The sequence below is a fragment of the Chionomys nivalis genome, chromosome 21 (assembly GCF_950005125.1).
Source record: "Chionomys nivalis chromosome 21, mChiNiv1.1, whole genome shotgun sequence".
In the NCBI taxonomy this organism is placed as follows: Eukaryota; Metazoa; Chordata; class Mammalia; order Rodentia; family Cricetidae; genus Chionomys; species Chionomys nivalis.
The window spans coordinates 40,482,316-40,504,559 of record NC_080106.1 but is presented as its reverse complement, the minus strand read 5'-3'; the positions used below and the strand labels follow the sequence as shown (position 1 = coordinate 40,504,559).

Genomic DNA, 22,244 nt, shown 5'->3' with positions numbered 1-22,244 from the left:
AAAGCTATGGACCACTTTCCGGTGTCCATTCCATCCCTTTACCATGTGGATCCCAGAGACTGAACTCAGGCAATCCCAGGGAAAATACTTTCACCTGTTGATCTAACTCACTGGACTCTGAATAACTCTTATAAACAAAAAACTAAGGTTAGACAACATCGCTACACTAGCATCTCCGCCTCCATGAGAGTGGGATTTATCTGGTGGAGTGAGTTCATCCTTTATACTTGTTCCATTTTTTTTAAAAACACACATGTATAAGTGTTTTCCTACATGTATATTTGTGTGCTGTGTGTGGCTGGTGCCCACTGAGGCCAGAAGAAGGCATCAGATGCCCTGGAACTGGAGTAACTGATGGTTGAAAGCTGCCATGTGATTGTTGGGAATCAAGCATAGGTTCCCTCAAAGAGCAACAGGTGGTCTTAACTTCAGAGCCACCTCTCTTCGTTTTTTAAATGACCTTCTCATAACCAATTAAAATGTATTTAAGTATAACTTTAAACTTTTTCTTTTAATTAATTTTATTATTATGGTATTTAAAAGTAATGATACCATGCTCTTTGGCTGCAGAATATAAAGATCTCAATCTCAACCCTTCCAGGAAACAACTTTCCTTCTGGCTAGATTCCATAATGCTGGAAGGTGCTATGCAATTGGCTGGGAAAGAAAAGTTATCCAGGGTCTTGCCCATCACTGGACCCTGCATTCTACAGTACTGACCTTCCAGGTAAGATGCCCCTGCAATAGTGACATGGGAGTTTCATGCCTGGTACTGTAGACATGGTCAAGAGTTCATGAATGGAAAGTCCTAGGCCTTATGGTAGAACCTACTACTGTTGTTTTGCTAAATGGTTCTGGCATCAATCTGCCTTCTAAATAATTAAGTTTACATCCACAGACCTAGCCTGCTCTCAGTCTTGGTTAGAAGAGTACCTTTCGCCGGGTGGTGGTGGCGCACGCCTTTAAACCCAGCACTCGGGAGGCAGAGGCAGGCGGATCTCTGGGAGTTCGAGGCCAGCCTGGTCTACAAGAGCTAGTTCCAGGACAGGCACCAAAGCTACAGAGAAACCCTGTCTCGAAAAACAAAAATAAAATAAAATAAAGAGTACCTTTCTGCAGAGGGCACCAGTCAGCGTGACTCATGACAGGTCACATGACTGGATAACCTCATAACTGGTCAACACGCTGGGAAGCGGGGACTGTGAGCGCTCAGTACTAAATGAGACATCTTTATCAGCCCTGCACACTCAGGAGCCTGCACACTCAGGGGTGTGTGGAAAGGCGAGGCTCAGGGGACACTGTGGAAAAGAAGGCAGAAACAATGAAGGAGAGATGGGGAGGAGTGTTGCCAGCTCTTGCCTTCTAAATATGAAGTAACTTGTGAGCCTACAGCAGCTGTCGATATCTGCATGCGATCTGCATAAATTCAGGTGGATCAAAATTCCAGCACAAAAATCTGAGGAACTCTTGAGTCCTCATGAAGGGCTATTGGCAACCGATGGCTGCTGGGGGGGGAAGAAGTGCTTTTCACCAGGAGCGTGTCCAGTGGTCGGTGCCACCCACCCTCAGTGGATGACCCACAGCCATGCACATATGGGCAACACTAACTGGTCTTAGTGGTTTATACCTGTATGTCCATGCATATATACGCACATAGACATAGCAATAACAATTAAAGAAGGAAGCCAGGAATCTGAGTGGGGCCTGGGAAGAGTTGGAGGAAGGGAGTTGAGGGAAATGATATGGTTCAATTTTAATTTAAAAACAAATAGTTACCTATTTTAAGAGAAAACAAGTAAGAAAAAAACACATTGTGCTTTGTAAAAAGAGGGTATGAGGTTGGAAGTGGGGTGTGTTGGGTGAATGTGGCAGGAGGAGGCAGAAATGAGGAGTGGAAGTGGCCACAGTACATTGTGTATGTATAGGAAATCTTCAAAGAGTATATTTTTAAAAGATGAGAAATGAAAAGTAATTGAAAGGAGACCTTGGGAATTAAGGTAGCAGAGTATTTGAAGTCAGCTCTGAATACTAAATCAAGTGTTATATATAACTAGGAGTCCCACATGAGGTGACCCACAGGAGAATATGGCTGAACTTAGAAGCCTAAGCCTCTAAGGAGAAGCAAGCATTGTGCAAATGCACCAATGTCACCAATGCATGGGGTTCAAGTTAAAGCAAACACACATCTACTATGTTTGTTCCCTGTAGTTCAAGCTTCCTGTGTCTTATCTTTTCCAGATACCCCGTTTACATGGAACCAGAAAATCACACAGGGAGTCCAGAGTTTTATCTGTTGGGACTTTCAGAGAACCCAGAGATTCAGTCTGCTCTCTTTGGACTGTTTCTGTCTTTGTACTTGGTGACGATCTTCGGGAATCTGCTCATCATCCTGGCCATTGTCTCTGACCCTAAACTGCACACGCCCATGTATTTATTCCTTTCTAACCTATCCTTCTCTGACATCTGCTTCACCTCTACCACTGTCCCGAAGATGCTGCTGAACATCCAGACACAGAGGAAGCGCATCACCTACGTGGGCTGCATCGCACAGATGTACTTTTTCACGGTCTTCGGACTTCTGGACAATTTGCTTCTGACTGTGATGGCATATGACCGCTTTGTGGCCATCTGCCACCCTCTGCACTACACCGTCCTTATGAGCCCTAAGCTCTGTTTCCTCCTACTTCTCCTGGCATGGCTCATAAGCATTCTCGGAGCCCTGCCTGAGAGTTTAACTGCTCTGAGACTGTCATTCTGTGCCGTAGTGGAAATTCCACACTATTTTTGTGAGCTTCCTGAACTCCTCAAGCTAGCCTGCTCCGACACCTTCATCAACAATGTCGTGTTGTATATCGTAACCAGCATCATGGGCTTTTTTCCCCTTGCTGGGATACTTTTCTCTTATTCTCAGATTGTGACATCTGTCCTTCAGATTTCAACAGCAGGAGGGAAATATAAAGCATTTTCCACCTGCAGTTCTCACCTCTCAGTTGTCTCTCTGTTCTATGGAACCTGCCTAGGCGTGTACCTCAGTTCTACAGGGACACAGGCTTCTTGGGCAGGGGTGGTTGCCTCCATTCTGTATACTGTGGTCACTCCCATGATGAACCCCTTCATCTACAGCCTGAGGAACAGGGACATGAAGAGAGCCCTGAATACACTTCTATGTAACCTATCATCATCATCTTGAAAGTAGGAATTTTTGTATGTGTGTTTGTGTGTGTGTGTGTGTGTGTGTGTGTGTAGACCAGAGGACAACCCCATTGCAGTACCTGTCATGATATTAGTGGTCATATAGAGTACCAATTAATTCTAGAAATAATCTTCACCTACCTTTCTGTACGTTTTTAGGTTGGAGTCTGGAGTAGGTAACTAGGAACTAAGTTTCTGTGCCCTGGATATATTTAATAGATTGTGATCCTTTAACCTTCAGAGATCTTCTGCATATGACATTTAAAATGTTTACGTTTTCTGCAGTAAACTATGACCACTCCTGGCAGTGACACTTGAGGTCTTCAAGATGATGGGACTCTGCAATGAAAAATCCACCTGGATGGTAGTAATGCCAGTAAGCTGACAAACACTACCCAAAGATCAGCTTTGGACTACAAACTGCTCAGGACAACTTTAAAGCTAACATGATTCAGCCCCATAGCCTACTCCATCCAAGACTTCCGATAAGCCCTATACTTTCTCATCACACAGACTGGGCAACAAATGATATACTTAGCTTTTCCAAGCCGTAATCATTATCCCAATTTTCTCAGGGTCCCACACAACAGAAAGTAACTTTAAGAACATGACACCTATATTCCCAAGAGATGGGTAGTTTTTGGTCATTTAGTGGGTTATGGATGTTTGTCATCATTTAGGGGGTTTAGTTGCAAGTTGTTATTGGTCATGGTCAGTGAAGAAATTAAGCAAAGGAGGTTAGATTTGGGGATCTCTTTCTGAAAAGAAAAAAGGAGGGATATAGGAATGATAGAATAAAAGTAAATTATTGAATGTACTTTTAGACTAAAAAGCAAATCCTAGTCTCAAATATTTTTACATTGGTATGCATTTATGTATATCAATATAAATTTAAGGTTATTTTTGTTAGAACATGCTGCAAGATATTATACCTATGCAACTCATTTTAAATTATAATGCAGAGTTCCAGTCCTTGAAAGCTACTATTACAAACTATTTAGGATAATTAAGATAACAATCAAATTTGTAGTAAATTTAGATGTAGACAGAAATAAGTTTTATTTAGCCTTATGTATTCTAGATAGATAGATGATCTTTTAAACACTCAGAGATCTGCAGAATATGGAATTCAAGATGTTTTAATAGTATAAGGCTTTTCATGACTGTGATATATGTCTGTTGCTGGCAGCAACAATTTACTTCCAAAAAAAAAACGATGATGGGTATCAAAGAACCTCCATACGTAGTTTGCTTTTAATGTGGCAAAGCTAGCCTCTTGGCAAGAAAGAACCCTTGTCTTGACTGTTGACAGTATGCTGTCCAAATTGGACAAGCAGGACACAAAGAAGGTTGACTGCCAAACTCTGCCAAGACAGGGTAGGATAGTCCTTCAAATTTCCTACTTCACTGAGAAGTCTGTCAGATATTCTAGGTCCCAAAATTACAGAGAATTTTTGTATGACTGTCCAGGCAGCCAGCTCTCTCTGTCATTTCTGTAGTTTTGAAGTTGTTTGCTCTGTACATCCTGTTTACTAAGGTAATATTTTATCCTTCTCAGGTCTCTGATGGGTTTTAAATATTATTAGATAGTTTTACCATCTTCTTTGCTACTAAATTCAGAAAATAAACTTATAAAATAGATGTTAAGTTTATAAAGTTGAGAGACATTAAAGCTTAAGTTGTTTATCTAAGAAAATGTTTTAGGTCAAAAAGATATTTTTAGATTAGCAATACAAGTTATGGTAGAAAGTGGTTTAGGGATAAAACTTTGGATTCACCAAGATAGGATAGATAAAAAGAGTATACTCTCCAAATTTGCCAAATACAAATGAACTGGACATTGTGAATGTAATGCTTAACTGATAATTGTTCTCATTGTATATAGTTCCAGAGTTAAAACCTTTCCTTTTTATTTAGTCAATACCTGATAATTGTTCTTATTGTATATAGTTTCACTGTATTAGAGTTAAACTTTTCCTTTTTATTTAGCCAATACCTGATAATTGTACCTACTGTATATAGTTTCATTGTATTAGAGTTAAAATCTTTCCTTTTTATTTAGACAATACCTGATAATTGTTCTTATTGTATATAGTTTTGCTATGTTAAAAAGTTTTTTTAAAAAAAAACTTTTCTTTTTATTTAGACAAAAGGGGGAAATGCTGTGGGATATTTGATTGTACTGTGATCCTCTGAGACAGTGTTAATAAAATTAATCTTGGATGAGGGAGCAGAGCCAGTGACTAGTTGGCAAGTACTAGTCATAGAAAGTGTGAGAACCCAGAGAGATGGATAGTGAGGCACAGGAAGAAATAGTGAGGGACTTAGAGATTCTTGGTCCTTTTTGGCCTCTGATGTGTGGAGAGGCATGCTTTTTGGGTCTCTAGTAAAAAGGGGAAGGTCAGCTGGTCACTTTTCCACAGATTCTTTGATCTATCAGGTTTTCACCCCAATATCTGACTCCTGGGGCTTCATTGATAATAGAACAACTTAGACAAAAATAACAAGAGCAGAAATTAATAAAGCAGAAACAAAAAAAAATACTAAGAATCAACAAATCTATGAGTTGTTCTTTAAGTAAATAAACAAATCACACACACACACACAAATGACAGGCATAACCCAAATTAATAGAATCAGAAATGAACAAGGAAACATTACAACAGAACCCAAAGATATTCAGAATATTATAAAATAAAACTATTCCTATACTTTAAAGACATATACTCCATTAGATTGGAAAATCCAAAAATATGTATGAATTTTTTTAATCATACAAACTACTGAAGTTAATCCAAGAAGAGAGCAGCAACCTAAACAGACCCATTCCAAAGGAGGAAATTGAAACAACAATAAAAAGTCTTCCAAGTAAAAATCCATAATCCATCCAGGCCCAGATGGCTTCACCAAAGAATTCTATCATACTTTCAAAGAAGATCTAAAGCCAATATTCTTCAATTATTCAAAAAATAAAAAGAAAGAAAATGGAGCTTTTCCAAACTCTTTCTATGAAGCCACTATTACTCTAACACTGAACCCAGGCAGAGAGACAACAAAAAATAGAAACTACAAACCAATATCCCAGATGAATGTAAGTGGAAAAATATTCAATAAAATACTAGCAAACCAAATATATATATATATATATATATATATATATATATATATATATATATATATATATAAAAGAGTTCTCAACAGAAGAATCTCAAATGGCTAAAAGACATATAAGGAACTGCTCAGCATCCTTAGTCATCAGGGAAATGCAAATCAAGATGAGTCTGAGATACCATCTTACACTTGTCAGAATGGCTAAGATTAAAAACAGTGATGACAGCTTATGCTCGAGAGGATGTGGAGTAAGGGAAACACTCTTCCAGTGCTGATGGGAGTGTACAGTCACTTGGAAATCGGTACGGCAGTTTCTTAGAAAATTGAGAATCAATCTGCCTCAAGACCCAGCTATGCCAAATTTAGGCATATACCCAAAGGATGCAAATCATACCACAAGGACTCTTGCTCAACTATGGTCATAGCAGCATTATTCATAATAGCCAGAACCTGAAAATAACCTAGATGTCCCTCAACCTAAAAATGGATAAGGAAAATGTGGTACATTTACACAATGGAGTTAAAAATGATGACCTCATGAAATTTGCAGGCAAATGGATAGAACTAGAAAAAAATCATTCTGAGTGAAGTAACCCAGACCAAGAAAGGCAAATAAGGTAGTTTACTCACTCATAGGTGGTTATTAGGAGTAAAGTAAAGGATAATCAACCTACAATCCACAGCCTAGAAAGGCTAGATAACAAGGAGGGCCCAAAAAGGGATGCATGGAGTTCGCTGGAAAGGGAAAGTAGTAAAGATCTCCTGAGTAAACTGGAGGCAGGGGCTGGGGAGGATGAAGGGATGGGAACTAGAGGGAGTGGGTTGGGTGGGCTGGGTGTGGAAGGTGGGCTGCCAGCAAGATGGAGGGGGGAGTAACATAAGAGATGTCTTAATGGGAGGGGATAATTGAGGGTTAGGGAGAAACCTGGTGCCAGGGAAACCCACAAGATGACCTCAACTAAGATTCCCTAGCAGTGGTGAAGAAGATGCCTGAACTGGTCATCTACTGTAAGCAGAATGGTGACTTCCCTAATTGTCATCAGAGATACTCTATCCAGTAACTGATGGAAGCAGAGGCAGAGATCCACAGAGAAGCACTGCACTGAGCCCTGAGAATCTTGCAGAAGAAAAGGAGGAGGGATTGTACCAGCCAGGACAGTCATGATGGGGGAACCACAGGGACAGCTGACCTGAGCTCACAGGAGCTCATGGATTCTGAACCAACAGTCAGGGAGAGTGAATGGGAATTAATAGACCCTCTGCATGTATGTGACAATTGTGTAGCCTGATCACTTAGCAAGGCTTCTAACAGTGAGGGGAGGACCTCTCCCTGGCACTTAGTTGACTTTTGGTAACTTGTTCCCCATGATGGATTACCTGGGTCCGCCTCAACATAAGGGGAGGAGCTCAGTCCTGCTTCCAATTAATGCGCCATGCTTTGTGCAAACCCACGGGAGGCCTGTCCCTTTGTGAATGGAGATGGAGAAGGAGTGAATGGGGACGGGAGTAGATCGGAGAGGGAAGGGGGTGGGAGGAGAGAGGGACACTAGTGGAAAGAAAATCTTATTCAAAGAAAAAAAAACAAAAATAGTTCTGAGGAAACTGGGTATCCTATGTGTCCAAGAAGGAAATTAGTCCTGTATCTATCACCTTGCACAAAAGTTAGATTCAAGTGGGTTGAAGACCTCATTTTGAAACCTGAAATCAGCTACAACAGCTAGAAGAAAACATAGGATAAAGGCTCAGGAAAGGAGTGTCTGAATAGGACTCTATTTGCCCAGTAATTGAGGCCAACAACTGACAAGCAGAACCTCATAAAACTAAAAAGCTTTTGATGAAGAAGAAACCAAAGAACGGAAGAGAATCTTTATCAGCTATACATTTGACAGAGGATTAATATTCTGCATATACAAAAAACTAAAAATACAGAATCAAGAAATGTATCTTTTTTAAAAAAAATGAGCTGGTGATCTGAACAGAAAGTTCTCAAAAGAAGAAATAAAAATGGTTATGAAAGACATCAAAAAGTATTCATCATTCATAGCAGTTAGGGAAATGAAAATTAAAACAACTTTGAGACACAGGCAGAATGACAAAGATAAAAAAAATAGCTGCTAGGTAGGGCGTGGAGAAAAGGAACCTTAATTCACCATCACTAGAAATGCAAACTGCAGCCACTCAGGAGCTCATGTTCCTCAAACCAAAATCCTCAAAGAGCTGGAAAAAAAAATCTACCATATGTGTTATGGTAAAAGTAAAATGCTGCAGTTCCCCAAGTGGCTGCAGCAGGCAGTGGGTCCAAAGAAAATGTCACAGGTCCCTGAAGTGGCAACAGGGAGCAAGCCATGAGACCATGCCACAGGTACCCAAAGTGGTGGCAGGCAGTGGGCAGCAGGTCCCTAAAGCAGCCAATCCCAGACAAGGGTAGTTCAGTTCTCCAAATGGCTGAAGTGGGCCACAAGGAGCAGCGAGTCCCAGGCAGGGAGCTGCGTGGTGGGTAAGAGACCTCGATGGGGGAGCCAGTCCCACGAGGAGAGACAGATGGATGGGCACACCACAAGACGACAACGACGCAGGTCTCTGAAGGTGGCTGGTCCCAGGCAGGGAGCCACATGACAGGCAAGAGATAGATGGATAGGCACACCATGCAGAGTGAGGTTGAATATTTATTTAGTGGGTTATAGAGGGGAAAGGAGAGAAGAGCAGAGAGAGAGGCAGAGACAGAGAGAGAGAAAAAACGGGGGGTAGGGAGGAGAGGAGCCACAGCAGCAGCTACCTAAAATAACATGCTATTGCTGTTTCCCTTGGTTGCCCCTCAGAGGCTGAAGGTAAAATCCTATTGCTGAAGTTACCAGATATTTAAGACAAAGGACTCGGATGTCTTAAATGGGATCTAACCTGAAAGCTTTCTTCCTTCAGTCTTGCTTCCAAAAAACCAGAAAGTATATGCAAATTGCCATAGGAGGAAAGCAATCTGTAATCCTATCCAGCAGTGATACATATAAACAACAGTAAGGAACAGCCTGGTAAGATATCCCTGAAGATGAATAGTGGCATTCATCTGAGCTGTAACCAATAGCTATCTAATTGAACATAAGGTCTGTTCAGCACGAGGGAAACCTAGCCAGTTATTAAGGGATAGTGTACTGGTTGGTTTTGTGTGTCAGGTTGACGCAAGCTAGAGTCATCAAAGGAAACTGAGCTGAGGAAATGCCTCCTTGAAACCTAGCTGTAAGGCATTTTCTCATTTAGTGATCAATGGGGGAGGGCCTAGCCCATGGTGAGTGGTGCCATTCTTGGACTGCTGGTTCTTGGTTCTATACAAAAAAAAAAAAAAAAAAAAAAAAAAAAAAGGGGCTGAGCAAGTCAGAGGAAACAAGCCAGTAAACAGCATCCTCCATCCATGACATCTGCATCAGTTCCTGCCTCCAGGGTCCTTGTCTTGACTTCCTCAACGATGAACAGCAATGCTGAAGTGTAAGCCCAATAAAACCTTTCCTTCCCAGCTTGATTTTTGGTCATGGTATTTTGTCACAGCAGTAGAAACCCTGACTAAGACAGAGAACAAGGTCATGGATCTTAGAGAAGCTATGACTGCCACTTTACTAGACCTGCATTCTGAGTTGTTATCCTTTTACCTGCAGATAAGTGTAGCTCTCAACCTTCGCCAAAGACGCTTCCCTTTGGAACAGAGACAGTTACAGAAAACCATAGCTGGCCAAAATAAAGAGAACAGCTGATCACGAATACACCTATAACACAATTCCTACATCTAAGGCTCAGGACTAGGAAGAGGTGGGCAGAAAGACTGCAAGAGCCAGAGGACCAGGAAGTCTGCCGTCCAATCGTAGCCCCTAGAAATGACAGGGAAGCTTCACTTGTGATACCCCAACAATATGGCTACTGAACAAGACCTGAACAAGAACATCAATAGGCATGCTAATGTAAAAGAAAGAAATCTCGCTGGGCGGTGGTGGCGCACGCCTTTAATCCCAGCACTTGGGAGGCAGAGGCAGGCGGATCTCTGTGAGTTCGAGACCAGCCTGGTCTACAAGAGCTAGTTCCAGGACAGGCTCCAAAGCCACAGAGAAACCCTGTCTCGAAAAAGAAAAAAAGAAAAAAAAGAAATCTCATGGGCCATCACTAGACAAAGAACTAAGTAGACCCCCTACCCCCAGAGTAGCCCCCAAATTGAATATCCAACACTGTCTTAGTTACTGTTCTATTGCTGTGAAAAGATACTGTGACCAAGGCAAGTCCCATAACACAAAACATTTAATTGGGAACTTGCTTACAATTTTAGACTGTTAGTCTATGATCATCATGGTGAGAAGCAGACAGGCATGGTGTTGGAGCAGTAGTTAAGAACTTTACATCTTATCTCTAGGTAGAAGTCAGGGGAAATGGGTCTCTGTGTCCAGTTACCATCATCTGCTGTGCACTGAAGGTCTCGGGATGCGGAGGAGCTGGGGAGCAGGGTCTCAGGGTGGTATGAACAATGGGGGAGGTGTTTTTGAGGCAACAGGGCTAGCTTAGATAGTTCAAGTCGGGGAGAGGGAGGACAAAGGAATAAGGGAGAAAATGCACCTAATTTGCATATGCAGACCTGATTGAGGACAGGTAAATGTTAATGATGCACCAAAGCAAATACCAAAGCACATGGGAGAAAGCACTGAGGTGAGGCAGGGACTTGACAGGTTAGCAGACTGCCAGTCACATGACAACTCAGTTCTCCAGCAGGAAAATAGAAGCGCAACTGACTCTAAAATGACATGGTCTTTGTCTCTATGGAGTTCAATGGGTCTAGGTCTGATTTGGGTAGGGAATGGCACCACTTCTGCCATGTTCTCTGAGAGATGTCTGAGGTATGGACAAGGCTCTACCATCCCTCATCTGGTCTGAGAGCCCACAGGGAGAGACGGAGACATGAGGAATATCCTAGAACTGGGGACATTTTCAGCAAAGTGGCGGGCTACAAAATTAACACAAAGATCAGTAGCCTTCCTGCATGCCAAAGACAGAGACAGTGAAAGAAAATCAGGGCAACAAATACATTCACAAGAGGGGGAAAAGAAACCAGCAACCACCCTTGGAATAAAGCTAACTAAGGCTGTGAAAGATCTCCACAAAGACTACTCATGGACTGGCAGGATTGACATGGTGAAAATGGCCTTGCTATGGAAGCCATCAACAAATTTAGTGCCCTCCCAATCAAAATGCTCACTCAGTTCCTCATAGAAATAGCAAAAGTTCATATGGAAGTGCAAAAGTCCCCACAGAGCCAAAGCAATAGTGAGCTGCAAGAGGCACCATCACAGCTGTCCTTCACAGACTACAGAGTCACTAATAGACACAGCATGGAACTGGCACGGACACAGACTAAAGCAACAGACAAGGAAATACAGCTGTATCCACCTGGTTTATTACAAAGATGTTGAATACACACTGGAGGATAGCATCGTAAACAAAAGGGGCTGGGAAAACTATTGATACAAAACTAGATCCTTACTGCTCACCACACACAAAACCAGATTCTTACCACACACCAGATACAAAACTCGGCTTCAAATGGTTCCAGGACCTCAGCACAAGACCCGAAAGTATAGAACTGCGAGAAGAGAAAGCAGGGAGTATTCAAGACACATCCATAGAGGTCAGCAAGATGGCTCAGAGGGTAAGTTCAGCAGGTGACTGATGGCCTGAGTTGGTTCCCCAGGACCCACAAGGTGGAAGGGTAGAAGGAGAGCTAACTCCCTAAAGATATGACTTTTGTAAGTTAGCCTCTAGCCTCTAGACACTCATCATGATACACACACACACACACACACACACACACTCATCGTGGTATACACACACAAAGTATTTTTTTAAGATAAAGCTGTAGGTAAGGACTTTCTGAATAAGAATCTAATTGCACATGAAATGATAGATAGATAGAGCCAAGAATTTACAAATAGAACCTTCAGAAATTAAAAGGCTTCTACACAGCAAAAGAAATTATCAAGAAAGTGAAGAAGTAGCCTAGAGCATGGAAGAAAATATTTCCCAGCTATACATCTGATAAGAGAATTAGTAGCCAGAATACACAAAAAATTTCAAGAAACTAAACACCAAAGAACTCACAGAGACAGATCAATGAATGAATGAATGAATGAATGATAGGTAGGTAGACAGACAGACAGATAGGGACTATGGTTAGGGTGGGAGATAGGAGTCAGTTAGATGCACTTGTTGTTCTTTTTTTTTTTTTTTTTTTTTTTTTTTTTTTTTTTTTTTGGTTTTTCGAGACAGGGTTTCTCTGTGGTTTTGGAGCCTATCCTGGAACTAGCTCTTGTAGACCAGGCTGGTCTCGAACTCACAGAGATCCGCCTGCCTCTGCCTCCCAAGTGCTGGGATTAAAGGCGTGCGCCACCACCGCCCGGCCACTTGTTGTTCTTATAGAGGACACAGGTTCAACTCCCAGCACCCACACAATGGCTCACAACCACCTATAACAGGTTTTAGGGGATCTAACACCCTCTTCTGACTTTTGAAGGCACCAAGCACACACCTGCTACTTAGACATACATGTAGGAAAGGCACATACACAATACACACCTATACACAAAAATGAATAATTTTTAAGGCCTATGGAACTGAAAAGAAGTTTCTCAAAAGAAGTACAAATGGCCAGTAAGCATTATCATTAGCCATCAGGGAAATGCTGATGAAACTATTTTGAGCCGGGTGGTGGTGGCACATGACTTTAACCTCCCCCCAAAAAAACTATTTCAAAATTCCACCTCGCCCTAGTCAGAACAGGCATCAAGAAATCAAATGCAAATTCACAGCTGGTAGGGGTATAAATTGGTGCAGCCACTATAGAAATCAGCATAGAAGGTCAAAAAAAAAACCCTAGAAATAGATGTGTCACATGATCCAGTTGTACCACTCCTGGACATGTATCCAAAGGACTTTATATCCTACTAGAGAAGTGGCTTTCACCAATGGGTCATCACACTTTTGGGGGTCAAAAGACCCTTTGACAGGGGTCCCCTAAGACTACCCTGCATACGAGGTATTTACATTATGATTCACGTAATGTAAAATTACATTTATGGAGTAGCAAAATTACAGTTATGAAGTAATAACAAAAATAATTTTATGGTTGGAGAATCACCACAACATGAGGAACTGTATTAAAGGTTTGCAACATTAGGAAGGCTGAGAACCATTGTCCTAGAGACATCTGAACATCTATGGACATGGTGCTCTATTCACAATAGCCAGGAATTACAATCAGCCTCAATATAACTAACTGAATGAGTAGATAATAAAAATGTGCTTCATATTTACTTTTATTGAGTCAGAAAGTAAAAAGAAACTTAAAATTTGCAGGCAAATAGATATAAATGCAAAAAAAATTATACTGAGATAACCCAAGCTCCCAGGAACAAAGGCCCTCAAGTCCTCTCTCATCCGTGGGGTCAAGCAAATTTCTAGATTTGTGTGTTTAACTTTGAATGTGTGCACAGGTCAGGAAGACAGAAAGGATCCACGAAAGGGCAGAGTTAAGCTTTAACTAGGGGCTAGAATACATGTTCATGTGATATTAAAGTAGAAGGAGGTATAATGGTGGCTAATGGCTTAAGGAAGAATGGAAGTAGGAATTTGAAGCAGTATGTGTGGACGCTGTTCTGAGAAGACATGATTATTAAATGAAAATGAGATGCTTCCCTACAAGTTATTTGTCAGGGTGGTCCAAGGCACTCAAAACAGCACAGGCTATTGCCACTGCTCTTGCTCACCACAGCTGGATGATAAGGATAATAAGACTTTACTGAAGAACATACATTGTTTCCAAGACAGAGAAATCAAGCTGAACTGGCCTGGAAACTTCCTCCCTAATGGCTAGCTTCTATAATGCTAGAAAGTGCTTGCCCCTGAGGCAGGGCAGGGGGTGTTAAAAAAAAAAAAAAAAAAAAAAAAAAAAAAAAAGGACTTACACAGCAAGGGACCCTGCATGCTACAATACCAACCTGCCAGGCAAGGTGTGCCTACTAGAGCAATAATGGCATGGCTGTTAGGGTGTTAACCAACTGTTTTTGGATCAGATTTGAGGCCTGGTACTATGAGCCTTGTGAAGCTCATGGCTGTGACAGCAACTGTCTTCCAAGTATTTGTTTATACCCAGATTAGTGCTGCTTTCAACTTTGGTCACAGAAGCTTCTTTTTATGGTGGGAAAAAGCCAATGCAAATGTAAGTGCTCATAGTGCTGACACATGCCTATCAACTTCCCACCTCAACCCCCTCACCCCAAGGTTCAGGGAACATTGCAGAAAAAGGGGGGCAGGAAGAATTAGGAGTTGGAGGGTGTGAAGTAGTGTCTTCTCAACAGGGCATGGATTGCACTCAGGAACTCACATCTACTGTCACTGCATATGATGATCAAGCCAGTCACATTCCAGCATGGTTGGCAGAGCTCATAAGACCCCTTCCCTAACTGAGGAGCTGTTGGCAGTGATGGCTGCTGGGGAAGAGGGACTTTTCTTCTAGGGTGTAGGTCCTAGTAAGTCACCCTTGTTCAAGTAGATGGTTCCACACCCATGAGCATGCAGGCAGCACTCAGCACTCAGTGGGTTATTTGGGGACCAAAAAAGAGAGTGTGTGTGTGTGTGTGTGTGTGTGTGCCTAAGATATATTGTAAACTTGTATGAAATCCCCAAAGCATAACTTAAAAATATTCTTAACTATAAGAGGGGCACACGGTGGAAGAGGCCTGTAATCCTAATACTGAGGAAGAAGATGCAGATTACAAGTTTGAAGCCAGCTTGTGCTACAGAAGGAAAACCTATTTAAAGACAACAAAAGTTGGAGTATAATTCTCTTTTTAGCATGGGCTAGATTTCCATGATCAGGTCATAAAAAGATATTGTGGTCTCCCCCTTGTTCTTTCTGGGGCTATCATGTTAAAAGACCCATAAGTCACACTGTGGAAAGGGCCATGGGACAGAAACTAAACCTCCAGCTTGCAATCATATGAGTGCACGGGGATGTCAGTCACAGCCAAACCTTCGGGTGACAGCAGCCAAAAGTGTGATAAAACATGCTGGCCTAGAACCCAAGTTGAGCTCTTCCCAAATTCTTAATCCAGACTACCACGACCCACAGCTGAGGCCCTGACAAGGGTGACAAGGAAATGAAGAGATCAGACAGAAACAGGTACAGGAAAGCTGGGAGCAGGTGGGGTAAGCTACCTGCCCAAGCAACCCCAGACCTCAGTGATTTCTAGATATAGCACCATGCGAGGGAGGCAGTCCCTGTAGGTGAGAGACAAACTCCAAGGAGGAGAACACTGCAGGCAGCAATTGTTCATAACACTCAGATTCTAGGGGAAGCTTTGCTCATCCTTGTGAGCCTCACCAGGTAAGGCTTTACCACTCTGGTGGAGACGAGGCACTGCAGTCTGTGACGCAGGAGTCCCTATGTAAGCAACACATATTCATCCCCTACATTGAACAATGATGACATGGGTGTCTTTGGGCAGTTTCTGGAGTGTCTTTTACACAATGGTTAACTACACAAGAAAAGAGCCTTTAGGGCTATTATGGTAACTCATCATGTCCTAAAAAAGAAGGTAATTAGCTGTAAATGTCTGAGAAGTAACAGATGGTACCTTGTTTTCACTAACTGCTTAAAAACGAGAGTTAAATAAGAGAATTCCATAAGCGTATGAGACTACATGGCACCCCACAGGTAATCTACTAGAGTTCCCTTTATCATTTGTACAAAAACCAAGAAAGATCCAAAATTGTTAACAGCAACTTTATTATTTCACTGATGAAAAAGTTGTAATTATGATGCATTTCACATAAATTTACAATAGTGGAGGTTATACATAAATTACATTAAGTCACAAAATTTCTATTTCATAGAATCAAATTACTTCAATGTATCAGGACGATGACATAGTTCTTAATGGATAGCTGAGTCCAAATATGCAAAATATAGCTTCTGCTTTTGACCATGGTGCTTTAAAATTCTTCAACATGCATTAATATATTCTAGTTGTAGGGAATATATTACACATAGGCTTTATCTTGCATTCAGGGAAAGCCCAAGCTGAATTTCACACACAGTACTCCTATCCTTTAAAGTAATCTCAGATAGGACCAGAGAACAAATAAACAAGTATGTTTGGATTAGTACTCCCATTAATAAAGAAAATATACAATCAACAATGCAACAAAATAAAATAAGGAAAGAGAGCTCCATTAGTAGCCAGGTTAAGTGGGTTTTGCTTTCAATTTTCACAGATCACAAGAGGTTTAAAGAGCAGATCAGTCATGCTACTTGGGGTGATCAGACAGAGTTAAACAGTTATGAAGTGAGTTAAGGTCCTGAAGGTGTCTGGAGGTGCTGGGTAAACACATCACAGGTAAGGAATGGGAAACCTACCTCAGCATTTCTGAAAGGCACAATCTATGGAAGGGAGACCTAGTAAAGCCCTTTCTGGTGGGTAGAAAGGAATTGCTGAGCTGTCTTCTTTTAAAGGATGAGACCTTCATAGATTGGCCCCTCAGACTCTGGTGATTCCCGCCTTGAGCGCAAATGTTCCAATGTGTTATGAAAATGCTTGTTAATTTGCTCTGTTTCCTCACTGGACTCAAGATTTGGGAGATCTTCTCGAATCTTTTGAATAAGTTGATTCAAGACCTGAATTGTTACCTAGAAAAAGAATAATTTTGTAGCAGGCATGTCTCACAAAAAGACAATTCAGTGGCACAGTTGTGAGGAACTTGTATTATTTTCATCAAATACCTGAGCGATTATGGAAAAGGTATGAGTATAAGATTCCAAGTTTAAGCAACAACTATTAGCTATTCATTAAGGACAGAAAAAGAATTTTAAAAACTCAAAATACAAAGTAACATAAACCAGCAAAAAAAAAAAAAAGACAAAATTGTATTTAACCTAACACTCTTAATGAATACGATAATGCTACAAATGGATGATGCCTTCAGGCATGACTCTGAACTGCCGTACGATAACAAATGAAGACCACACATTGGTCATGTGTACTTGGTGTTTTTTTACTTGCACAGTCTGTTCAGGTTCTGGAGAATGGAAGAAAGTCGCAAGTAGACTAAGCAAAGTCAAATTTTCACAAATGAAACAAAGTATCAAATCTATAGAAAGAGCTATTTCACTTACCGCATCATTTTCTTTCTCATAGAAATAGATGTACCGATTCAGAATCTCTATAAAGAGCTGAACTTGTAGCGAGGGGTCCATGCACTGATTTGCTATTTTTAGAGCCTTCTTTAGGCACTCCATGACCCTTTTGCCTCCATGAAGCTAGAATACAGGGCATAAAATATGGAATGGATTAATAAATGAGAACTGTCCTGTTTTCCCACCATCAAAGATACACAATGCTATAAGGTTTTATGCTATAATTGGACACAACAAAATGAAACCCTAAAACAAACCAGACAACTGTATTTAAAAACAAAACTGGTGGCAGGTATGATGGCATACACCTAACTTTTAACCCCAGCATTAGGGAGGCAGAGGCAGGTAGATGGGTCTCTGTGAATTCAAGGCTAGCCTGTCTACAAAGTGAATTCCAGAACAAAGCTCCAAACCAATATCCCCATCTCAAAACAAATAAACCAAAAGAAAATAATAACCAGTGGTAAACAAGTTGCTGTAACCATATCATTATAGGAGACTCTTTCACTACCCATTCATTTCCTCTAATAAAGCAAAGCAATTGTCTTTGTCAGAATTCCAAGCACCCAATGTTTTATTTCCAAAGCACAAAACCAAGTGGCCAATCCCCATTACCGATTCTATCTCCTGTAACAGACAAGAGGAACCTTACCTCCTCCCCATTTTTGTCTGTGTTTCGACCAGACCAAAAGAGATGTGCGCATGTGCTCACAGCTCGGCCTTGATCTGGTTTCTTCAGAAGTTTTGATGCAGCAAGAGCGCACTGAGTTCTCAAGGGCTCATGATTCTCCTCACTGAAGCATTTCATCCTCTCAAAAGTACCAATGATCAAGGTGATAGCAGCCAGCTGTGCTTTAGAATCACTGATCTCATCCTCATATAGAGAAAATGCCTGGCAGAGCATAGAACAAAGAATGTTCAGGAACCACCCATCAACAGGAGCATTTTCCAAAGTTCTTCAGAACAAACCCACTGAGATGGTCTAGGATGTTCACACCGGTGCATGCTGTACCTTCCAGTGAAGAGGCATAAGCTGAGCCAGTGCAGAAGGCTGTCAACTGAACTAACCATAAAAACTTTTGTTCATGAAACACTTCTGCCACTACCTGTCAGTCAATCTTGGGTTTACTCTCTCCCCAGCAACTCAACGCTTTGCTGCTCTACACAATGTGACTACCATACGACAAAGTTTCCACATGGAAATTACATATTAAAAGATAAGAGTGCCAGGCATAGTGGAGCATGCTTTTAACCCCAGCATTCAGGAGGCAGAGGCAGGTGGGTCCCTCTGAGTTCCAGATCAGGCTGGTCTAAAGAATGAGACCCTGTCCAAAAAAAAAAAAAAAAAATAACATAAAATAAAATAAACCAGGAACACCAAGTGCAAAAATAATGGAGCAGTGATTGAACCCAACAAACTGGATCAGACAACTCATGAAGGAAGGCAGAGCTCACCTGGGACATAAATTCATATGCTACTGTTTCATGATTTTCAAAGCCAATTTCTCCAGCAGCTAGCGCTCCTTGAAGAAAGAGTCTCAGCGGTAATTCAGCCAGCTCAGCTTTGATCAAAGCACTAATAGTCTGGTGAGCAAATGAAAAAATCTTCTGGCATTTCTTTTCCCACTTGTCATCCTAAAATAGCAAAAACATGATACTGAGTTCAAGATCAATTTGTTCATTTTATTGAAAAATTCTAAAGGAGCCCCTAAGCAAAAGCACTGAAGTTCAGTCTTTAAGTCCTTTTTCTTCTCTCTCATTTATGAAATACACAAGTAAACCAGACACGACATCTCCTTAAAAACTAAACACATCTAAAGCTGCTGCTTCTGAAATTTATGGAGATCTAATATTTGTTTTTTTGATCAGAAAAGAAACACATCCTTAAGTTGAGGAAAATACACACAAGAATTTGGAAAATAGAATCATTCCTGGTAATACAGTTGTTAATGTCTCCCTGTCCATTTTTCCTATGTAAATATAAGAGAGAGAACTGTGTAGTTTTATAGTTTATTTGTTTTAAAGCATATCACTGAAAAATAGTTAAAACTGGGTTCATACTACAATGATTTGTATGCAACTTCCTGTCAAAACAAGTTTCCTCATAATACTAAGTTATTTAATATTATTTTAAGAAGAAACTATTCCATCAACTCACTTATAGTCTAAGTAGTTATACTGTTCCCCTTTAAAAATGTTCTGAATGGTCAGTATACACAAAGGTTTTAAGACCCTAATTATGTGTCCAGTGCTATGAAGAAAGGTACAAACACTTGCCACAGAAGCCAGACAACCTGAGCTCAACTCTGGAACCTATGAAAGGTGGAGGGAGAGAACCAACTCCATAAACCCGTCCTTCACTCTCCACATGTATACCATGGCAAATGTAACTGAGTTTTAAAAACTCCCTGATTATTTCCTGAGTGTAAAATCTTAGAAGATTTTAACACTATATTTTTAACACTATAGTTACACTGGCAGTTTACTAAAAATACAGTAGCTCACATTTCTACCACATTAGATTACACTCTCAATATAACATTGCCATTGCTGAAAATTGTTTTTCTTTTCCCTCTGCTAATCTAATTTCTATAAAGTTGTAAATACCAGCGTTACACCATCCAAACTTCTGTAAAATCATTAATTTCTCTTTACTTCTAAAAGATGACAGTAAGACTTGTTAAAAAAGATTAAATGCAGGAATTCAAGTACATAGTTCTTGTTGCAATATAAATGCTAGTTGCTATTTCGGGAAAGGGGTCTCAAATCCTTGTTTTCCCTTTTTCTTTTTTGTTGGTCCCCCAAATTCTTCATCTGATAACACTGTAGAATTTGCCAGCCACTGTCTACTCCTGACAGTTTTCCATTAGACATGTGAGGTAACTGGTTTATTACACTCAGTATACTGTCTTCCAGGACCACCTATGCTGTCACTAAAGGCCGGGTTTCTTTCATTTTAGGGATGAATAATGTTCCAGTGTATCTATGCACTCATATGTATGCACACTCACATTATTCATCACTGATGTGTTTGGCCATTCTGGTACTCTGGAATTGTGTGACAGTTCTATTTGAAGGGAAGAGCTGCTGGGAAGCAAACTGCAGGCCTGGTTCATGTTCAGCCCTACTGTTAGTGTTTGGGGAGTCTCCATATTGCTTTCTATAGTGGCTGTACTAACTTACATTCTCACAAACAGTGTTCCCTTTTCACCATGCCACGTTCCATTTATTTGTTTGTTTGTGATGCCGAAGACTAATCCTAAAGTCTTGTACAGGCAGAGCAGGTAACCTAACAATGGGTTACATTCCCAGCCATTCTCCTGCCTCTTTGATAGTAGTCCACTAAAGATGAGCCATACATCACTGTACTTCCTATCTGCAATTCCCTCAAATTAATAATATTCAGCATCTATTCAGGGACCCATCTGCCATCTGTAACTACTCCTTGGAAAAATGTGTACTCAGGTCCATTGTTGTTTATTTGTTGTTTTAGAGACAGGGTTCCATTCTACAGCCCTGGTTGGCATCCTTCACCCATTTTTAGATCAAATTATTTATTTTCTTACTGTTGAACTGAGTTCCTTATTTTGTTTTATATGCTGTTAAGATTTATTTTTATTTTATGTGTATGAATGAGTGCTCTGCTTTCATGTATGTTAGGTACGCTATGTGCATGCTTGGTGTCCATAGAGGTCAGAAGAGGAACTAGAAAACTCATAACTGGAGTTAAAGATAGTAGTGAGCTACCATGTGGGTTCTAAGGATCAAACCCAGGTCTTCTGCAAGAGTGACAAGCACTCTTAACCACTGAGCCATTTCTCCTCAGAATTCCTTATTTTAGAACTAGCCCTCCTTTTCAAATGTATGGCTTATAAAATGTTTTAGTTTTATACAACCCATTTGTCCAATTTTACTTTTGTTGCCCATGCTTTCTAGTACTCTCCCCTTAAAAAAAAAAAATCAATGACAAGACCATTTCTTAAGCCATTTTGACTTCGGGGGCAGGGGGAGACAAAGATCTAATTTCATTCCATTAAAAAGTAGACATCCAGTTTTCCCATCCCCATTTATTAAAGCCTGTGCTTTCCCCCCCTTGTCTTTCTGGCATAATAATAATAATGATTAAGAGAAGGCCATGGTGGCTCATGCTCTTAATTCCAGCTCTCCAGAGGCAGAAGCAGGCAGATCTTTGAGTTTGAGGCCAGTCTGTGCTACAGAGAGAAACCCTGTCTTGAAAAAGTCAAAAACAAAAATAAGCTGATCACACCATGATTGGCTTTCTGGATCACTCTTCAGCTCTATTGGTCTGTTTGGATGGATTTCTATTAGTACTATGCCATTTTGATCATTACAGCTTCTTAATATGGCCACTTTTATTGTTATAGTAACAAACACCTAGTCATAAGTGCTGGAAAATAGAATAGAAGCTATTGTAACAAAAATTCTACTGGTATGCAAGCTGATAAGAATATTAAGGGGAAAAAATGTTTTAGAAAGTATTAGAAAATTAAGTTTACTGAGTTTTATTCCTTAACATAAACCTGGATGTTCAACTTTCATGTATATGAGACTGAGGTATTTTCTTTAAAACTATACCACTGAAGACAAGCCCTAATTCTGCTTTAGGAAGAAAAAAAAAAAATCACAGGGAAAATTACATAAAACTTGTAACATTATTGATTGCAAGTTTTTTGAGAAGTGACACTGGACCTATCACTAGGCAAAG

The 22,244-nt window shown here is 40.6% G+C and overlaps 2 protein-coding genes across 3 annotated transcripts in view; one reads left to right on the top strand and one right to left on the bottom strand.

Annotated features, from left to right (window-relative positions):
- Positions 1-2,251: 2,251 nt before the first annotated feature.
- Positions 2,252-3,190, top strand: LOC130863651 (olfactory receptor 7C1-like). Its single transcript, XM_057753828.1, has one exon. It carries the CDS (start codon positions 2,252-2,254, stop codon positions 3,188-3,190), a length of 939 nt encoding a protein of 312 aa, XP_057609811.1.
- A 12,911-nt stretch (positions 3,191-16,101) lies between these two features.
- Positions 16,102-22,244, bottom strand: part of Vps35 (VPS35 retromer complex component) — a 30,431-nt gene continuing 24,288 nt past the window's right edge. For both annotated transcript variants that reach the window (XM_057754202.1, XM_057754203.1), the window contains exons 14-17: positions 18,974-19,153; positions 18,171-18,410; positions 17,498-17,641; positions 16,102-17,011 (exon numbers count right to left, since the gene is read on the bottom strand). In XM_057754202.1, coding sequence (XP_057610185.1) covers positions 16,832-17,011; positions 17,498-17,641; positions 18,171-18,410; positions 18,974-19,153 — 744 coding nt within the window. In that variant the 3' untranslated portion in view covers positions 16,102-16,831. The remainder of the gene's footprint in view (positions 17,012-17,497; positions 17,642-18,170; positions 18,411-18,973; positions 19,154-22,244) is intronic.

Coding starts and splice junctions, on each gene's coding strand:
- LOC130863651 (XM_057753828.1), top strand. CDS start 2,252: ATGGAACCAGAAAATCACACAGGGAGTCCAGAGTTTTATCTGTTGGGA.